This window comes from Pungitius pungitius, chromosome 1, assembly GCF_949316345.1.
Source record: "Pungitius pungitius chromosome 1, fPunPun2.1, whole genome shotgun sequence".
Lineage (NCBI taxonomy): Eukaryota > Metazoa > Chordata > Actinopteri > Perciformes > Gasterosteidae > Pungitius > Pungitius pungitius.
The window spans coordinates 15,549,927-15,556,957 of NC_084900.1; the positions used below are offsets into that span (position 1 = coordinate 15,549,927).

General features: G+C 50.5%; 2 protein-coding genes across 3 annotated transcripts in view; one reads left to right on the forward strand and one right to left on the reverse strand.

Annotated features, from left to right (window-relative positions):
* LOC119221963 (prickle-like protein 2) overlaps positions 1 to 4,278 on the forward strand; it is a 30,119-nt gene extending 25,841 nt beyond the window's left edge. Inside the window, exons 5-9 of one of the 2 annotated variants that reach the window (XM_062562496.1) lie at positions 45 to 248; positions 993 to 1,179; positions 1,776 to 1,930; positions 2,022 to 2,802; positions 3,072 to 4,278. In XM_062562496.1, the coding sequence (XP_062418480.1) occupies positions 45 to 248; positions 993 to 1,179; positions 1,776 to 1,930; positions 2,022 to 2,802; positions 3,072 to 4,102 (2,358 nt within the window). In that variant the 3' untranslated portion in view covers positions 4,103 to 4,278. Of the gene's footprint in view, positions 1 to 44; positions 249 to 992; positions 1,180 to 1,775; positions 1,931 to 2,021; positions 2,803 to 3,068 lie in introns of both variants that reach the window. The other variant, XM_037478233.2, reaches the window with a different exon arrangement.
* A 1,635-nt stretch (positions 4,279 to 5,913) lies between these two features.
* The window catches only part of LOC119222039 (uncharacterized), a 4,597-nt gene continuing 3,479 nt past the window's right edge, over positions 5,914 to 7,031 (reverse strand). The window contains exon 6 of the mRNA XM_037478374.2: positions 5,914 to 6,646. Coding sequence (XP_037334271.1) covers positions 6,464 to 6,646 — 183 coding nt within the window. The 3' untranslated portion in view covers positions 5,914 to 6,463. The remainder of the gene's footprint in view (positions 6,647 to 7,031) is intronic.

The following is a 7,031-nucleotide window of genomic DNA, read 5'->3' on the forward strand; positions in this document are numbered from 1 at the left end:
CCCTCTCTCCTTTCCTGCCTTCCTTTACGTCTCCTCTCCCGCAGTGCGGCGGTCAAATAAACGGAGGGGACATGGTGGTTTTCGCCGCGAGGGCGGGCCACGGTAAATGCTGGCACCCTCACTGCTTCGTATGCAGCATGTGTGAGGAGCTTCTGGTGGATCTCATCTACTTCTACCAGGACGGCAAGATCCTCTGTGGCCGGCACCACGCCGAGAGGATGAAGCCCCGCTGCTGCGCCTGCGATGAGGTGCGTCCGTCTAGGGCCTCCGGGCCTTTCGGGGTCGGGAAACCACTGAAGGGTTCATGCCTCAGAGATTTGGATGTGGTTGAATGAGAAAAGATGTTTCGGTATCGTTGGATAGTCTGCTTGTTTTCACACCGTGATTTGAGGAGAGCCTGAAACGATAAACACAATAATAATAATAATAATCACTCTGGCCACAGTGCTAATTACTGTCTGCCAGGGTTTGTTTACTTAAATAACGTGTATTTGTGGGGGGTTTATTTAACAGAAATTGTCAAATATTCCTTCATTCAAAAACAGTTCTGTAAGACTGACAACACTGTTTATCTCATATGACACCAAGATTTATGCCAGATAAATCTGAATATGTTAATTTTAGAATGAATGGAAGCTTGAATATTAAGTCAAAACATGTTTTTCCTAATAAGAGTAAGTATTTTATTTTGAATTTACATCAATATCAGCATTCTATTTTTGCTCGCTAGGCTAACCGGTCTGTTAGAAAAGTAACACCAAGAGAGGATATGTGAGGATTTAGGGGTAGAACAGGTTGGACCAGGTGGTTCCAGGGGTCACAGGGTAAAATAGTAAAGACCTTTGTTGCACGGGGAAAACATAAAAGATATTATGAAAATAATAACGGGCTGAGGATGGAGCCCTGAGGGACCCCGAACTCCATCCAGCCGGTTACTACTTATCTCTGTGTAGAATATCCTCACTGATGAATGTAATGCTTTGGCCATGCAGATAATCTTTGCTGATGAATGCACCGAGGCGGAAGGCAGGCACTGGCACATGAGGCACTTCTGCTGCTACGAGTGCGAGACCGCCCTCGGCGGCCAGCGCTACATCATGAAGGACGGGCGGCCCCACTGCTGCAACTGCTTCGAGTCCCTTTATGCCGAGTACTGCGACGCGTGTGGAGAGCACATAGGTACTACACGTTGAATCCATGTATGGACTTTTACCAAAAGCCGTGGACTCATCATAGAAAACTTCCATCAGCCATTTATTGCTATTTATCAGCTGTGTAAGCCACAGCTGTGGAGAGGCGGAGCCAAGGCAGTGAGACGTGGATGGTTATTATCATCCCAAGCTCCAGTAACAGTGATAGTGTGTTTCAGAGGATGCTCCCATGTTGAATCCAGATGGGAGCTGTGAAAGATGATTACTTCCCCTCGCTGGGGAGCAGGGCTGGTGGAATGCATTCAGTCTGTCTTATAAATCGAGCGATTTTGTACGGGAAAGAATCTTTAATTCTTTAAGCAGAAGAAGAGGAATACTCTTTCAAATGAGCGCCGCTTACTTTCTAATGGTTGAAATCAGCCATCAGAAAGTAAGTGAAGCTCATTTGTATAATTATATAATTTTATAATTTTTTTTGTTCATTAGCACTTATAGAGACTTTGTAGAATAATAATCTTACAGCCATCACATTACCATTTTCAAACAGTTAACGCCAAACTGCGTTTACTGCTGATTTTCCTTCTGTTATTGCAATGTTGAAAAAACGCTTCCATCCCTCGAAAGGCATCGACCAAGGCCAGATGACGTATGACGGGCAGCACTGGCACGCCACCGAGGAGTGTTTCTGCTGCGCTCGGTGCAAGCGCTCCCTGCTGGGGCGCCCCTTCCTGCCCAAACAGGGGCAGATCTTCTGCTCACGGTCCTGCAGCGCTGGACAGGTGTGGGACCAAAAACAGGATTATTGAATATTTTTACTCTATCATTATATGTTTGATAATTGTACTTAACTCTTTCATTTCAACCAACCAGGATCCGGACGAGTCAGACTCCTCAGACTCCGCCTTCCAAAGCGCCCGTTCCCGCGAATCCCGCCACAGCACCAAGATCGGCAAAAAGGAGCGCAGGAACGCCGAGGCCCGGCAGGCTGCTCCTCCGCCCATGCCCGACCGCCTGTCGGCGGAGATCGATCCGCTCTCCGTCCAGATGGACCGTCTGAGCCTCTCGTCCAGCCAGACCCCGAGCAGGACGCCCAACCGCACGCCCAGTCGCACGCCGAGCCACGCCCCGAGCCTCAACCAGGTGTGGATGAGCCGGGACGACCCCTACGTGCCCGCAGCCTACGAGGGCCCCCAGCGGGAGCCCTCCCCCACACCTGCGCCTGTGCATCTGCTGGCCCAGTGTAACCCCAGGCAGGGCTACAACCCCAACGCAAACGCCCATCCTCCAGCTCAGACCGCCGCCAATCCGGGGAAGAGGCCCGACTCGTGGGGGAAGGAGCCGGGCAACGCCAAGAGGACCCCCATGGCGGCTTTGAGGGGCCACTCCTTTAATGAGAACTGGACCCACCACAGCCAGGACGAGTTCAGGCCCAACAAGCTGCGCACCCAGATGAGCTTCAACGAGATGTCGAGCCAGAACCAGGGCTTCTCAGACAAGAGGAGCATCAGCCTGCACGGCTTCCAGAGAGACGGCAGACCCCCGCTGACCCGCAGGAACCCCATCAATGCCATGAGCTTCAACGAGCCCCTCGCCCCTCTGGAGCAGACTCCTCGAGGATCCACAGATTCCCTCATCATGTCCAACGCCACAGGTACGATCATGTCAGGGACACAGTGTGGTACGGGGCTGTCCTCTTTTTGATTTCGACACTAATTCGATTTCGTTGGCTTATCGGTGAGGTTTTTAATTAATATATCCAAAGGTTTACACACACTTCATAGTGTGTTTGCCAGAGATGTAGACAAACATTGCTAGTAAAACCAAATTACCAATTGGCCAAGATCGACTGGCTGCCCTTGAATGACATATATTTTTCCAAAAGGTATAAAAGAATTGACCTGTGACTTCTCATTTCAGCAGGTAACTCCCTGGACGGGGTCAGTAAGCGTCAGGAGCATCTGTCCAGGTTCTCCATGCCCGACCTGAGTAAAGACTCTGGTGTGAATGTGTCTGAAAAGAGCAACATGGGCACCCTGAGCTCCTCGGTCCAGTTCCACAGCACCGAGTCGCTGACCTCCTCTCGCCCCTATAACAACAACGCGTACGCTCCGCTGAGAGTCGGCTACCCGCTGCAGTACTGGGACGGCCCGCAGCCGCTAGGCTTCGACGACAAAGGCCGCGTCGGTGTGATAGGCAGCAGTGGAAACTTGCGGATGGCCCCCATGAGCGACAGGATGCCACGCCGACGCATCAACGGGCAGGAACCCGCGGCGTCGCAGCAGCAGCAGCAGCAGCAGCCGCAGCCGCAGCCGAGGCGCCACAAACACCACCGTGGAAACCACGGCAACGGGCAGCACCGCAGCAGCCGCCACCACAAGCGCTCCCGCCGCTCCCGCTCCGACAACGCCTTGCACCTGGTGGCGGACCGGCCCGCCCAGATGCTGGAGGCGCCGTACCGCCGCGTCCAGGAGGATTACGACCGCTTCCCCGCCGGGAACGGCGCCCGCGAGTTGTTTGGCCTGGAGCCCGCCGGGTACAGGCAGCAGCCTCAGCGGCCATGCCCCCGCACCACCTCCGACCTCACCCTGCAGAACGCTGGCTGGCCCCCCGCGGGGCTCGGCGGGCCGTGCTGGGGCGACGGGTACACGGAGGCTGCCGACCCCTGGTGCTCCAGCTGCTCCTCTTCCTCCGAGTCAGAGGCAGACGAGGGCTACTTCCTGGGCGAACCGATCCCGCGGCCCGTGCAGCTCTGCTACATCAACAACGAGGAGCTCCGCCATCGCTACAGCCCCTCCGGGATAGCCGCCCACCACGGACCTCTGCACGGGCCGATGCACGGACAGATGCACGGACAGATGCACGGACAGATGCACGGACAGATGCACGGACAGATTCACGGCCAGCTGCACGGCCGCCAAAGGAGGAAGAGCAAAAACTGCATCATTTCTTAGAGGTGGAGCAGGAGGGATTAGGGGGGGTGAAAGAGATGAGAGAGAGGTAAGGAACAAAGAGGTGGAACAGAGGGAGTGGGAAGGTGAGAGTGAGACAGTTTAGAGTGCATAGTGTGTGTGTGTGTGTGTGTGTGTGTGTGTGTGTGTGTGTGTGTGTGTGTGTGTGTGTGTGTGTGTGTGTGTGTGTGTGTGTGTGTGTGTGTGTGTGTGTGTGTGTGTGTGTGTGTGTGTGTGTGTGTATCGGGGTTGTAGAGAGAAAAGGCCTATTCTTTTTTTTTTGTTCTTGTGAGCCTACACAACTCTACAGCGGGTAGTGTTTGTGCACACCTACACAGAATGATCTAATCACCAGAGAAAGCTCAGCTGGCTTACACAACAGAGGTGTTTACAGTGAAAGAGATCAGCTCCTCCGACGGTGACCGGGACGCGCTGACAGAATTTGACTTCTAAAGATGCCGCGGTGGAGGTGAATCGACGTGACGTAGACGTGACAAAGAACAATTCCTGTACAGTGAGAACAAGGTCGGCTAAAGACGCGTAATTCCATGTGGACGAAGCACGAACACGCGCCGGGGGGAGTGAAGGTCACGCGCGCTAGATGTTCCCCCAGGAACGCCCCGTGGTCACCTTGTACAAATAGTCTGTTGAACCTCGTGCTTTACATAGCCAGCTCGCCATGCTTCAGCGGGGGGGGCAGGGCGCCGGACGGCCTCTGCTCCTCCACCATTCAGGCTCAGTGACGTCAGGTATGGTCCCGTTTTCTCTTCTGCAACATGCTTCGTTCTTCAGAGTTACCCTTAGATGATTAAGAATTATAATAATGATAACACTAACAATAATAATAACAATGCAAATAATAATTATGAGAACATTAGAGAATAATACCTGTTAAATGTATATATAGTAATAAACCTATTAATTGAATGGATGTAGTAATGTAAATGTTCTGTACATATGGTCTTAAATATTTATATATTTTGTAACTAAAGAATCATTATTTGTATAACATGATGTAGGCATAGGGAGACTTGCATGTTGATTTGTTGTTGTTGTCTCATACGGAAAATAAAGTGTACTTCAATGAACTTTGTACTGATTGGTCCCCCTGTGAGCGACGCTCGCCATTTGTTGGTGTTTAGCCTTTTAAAAACAACTTTTCAGCCGCAAACAGAGGGGCGGGCCTATGGGTACGTTTCCCAGAATTCACTAATGACCATTTCAACTCCAAACCCAAACATTCAGTTAAGCTACTCATGCCATTAATTAATCAGATATTCAGCTGGAACATTTCCCAACTGACACTTCGGCCAGTGATGGTTTCATCTGTCGGACAACTACCTTTAATATGATAATGTGGCAAAAAGCTGGTTTGTGCCGGTTAACAGTGTGGCTCACTCATGTATGTATGTATGTATGTGTGTGTGTGTGTGTGTATATTTCTATATACATAGTACATAAGGTCTGGTGTGCTCCCTGAATAACCTCAAACATATATTTGACCTTTCTGTGCTGTATCTTCCTGGTATCGGCTGACATTTACACAGATATTGATATTTCTATAATTAGACCAAATTGGCCGCGCTGATGCATGCGTCGGGCTTTAGGTCAAACATCAAAAGGACTAAAAAGCTGCTCACCTACAGACCCATCCATGGATTCATGCTGCCACTTGGTTCCGTCTTCCTCAAATGGTGATGCGTGCATCACAAAAAAGGTTTTAAACACGTTTAATATGCTCTAAACAAAAGGAAATAATTGAAATACAAAAAAAATATGCACATGCACAAAAAAAAAACGTGCAATTCATGCAAAAACAAGGAGTCAGTGTTTCTATTATTATCATCATCAAATTTTATTAAATACAATCAAAAGAAGTATAAAATCTCAGTATAAAAGTTTTCAGGAGGGAGAGGCAGCAGGAAGCCAGATGCAAACATACACACAAAAAAATCAATGTAGAACAGCTTTATTCACTCTCTCACCGCCGAGAGCGTCGGTGACGTCTGATGCCGAGTCGCTGATCTCCCACCAATCCAATCGAATCAATTATTCCCTCCGGTTAAGAAGCCCCCGCGTGGACGTTTCTCTCCTCCTCCGCCATTTACCAGCAGGTTTTGCTTCTTTAATTATGCAATGTAGGCTATTGATGCCTACGAGTGTTGTCTTAAAACGAGTACCCCATTAGAGGGACTCGCTCTCGGTAATTTGTAATTTTACAAAAAATGTATTAATTTTAAATCCCCTCGACCCAAAAGTAGAAGATCCCCTCAACCCCCGGAGATCGAAACCAAGTGGCGTTGAAAAATCCCATGAAGCGGTGTTATGAAACAATTCCTGCCGCGAGGGAATGGAACCCTCCGCCTAGCGGGGCGTCTCCCCGGAGTCGTAGTCCGCTATGAACTTCTCCATCCCCTCCACGCAGCGCTGCCCGATGTCCCGGAGGTTCTCCTGCAGCGCCGACTGGATGGGAAGCTCCAGCGAGGGGTCCTTCGCGATCAGCATCTTCGCCACCAGGCCGAACATCTCACACTCCTGGTAGTACACCTGCAGGGGGAGGGGGGGGGGGGGGGGGTTAATGCTCCCAGGGGAACAGCTTTGTTTTGATTGAAACGTTTGGTCAACACCAGTGGATGATTGTCAGGGTTCATCTCTCGGGGACCCTGAACGCAAAGAGCTGCTGTTTTCTGTCCAATGAGAAGACTCGGAGGTTTGGAGGGGAAGGTGCTTTTTTTCTTTCAACCCCTTGTGATTGAAGTGCGTTCAGCTGTGATCCCGTGTGTTCAAATAGAAGAACGGCTTCTGCTCAACTCCACAAACTCTAACTCAGAGCACAGAGCACGAGGCCGACTGCTTCATTCAAGTGGGTGGAAACACACACACAAAACACACACAAAAAGACGCACACACTCCTCCTCTTTGTTTATTACTC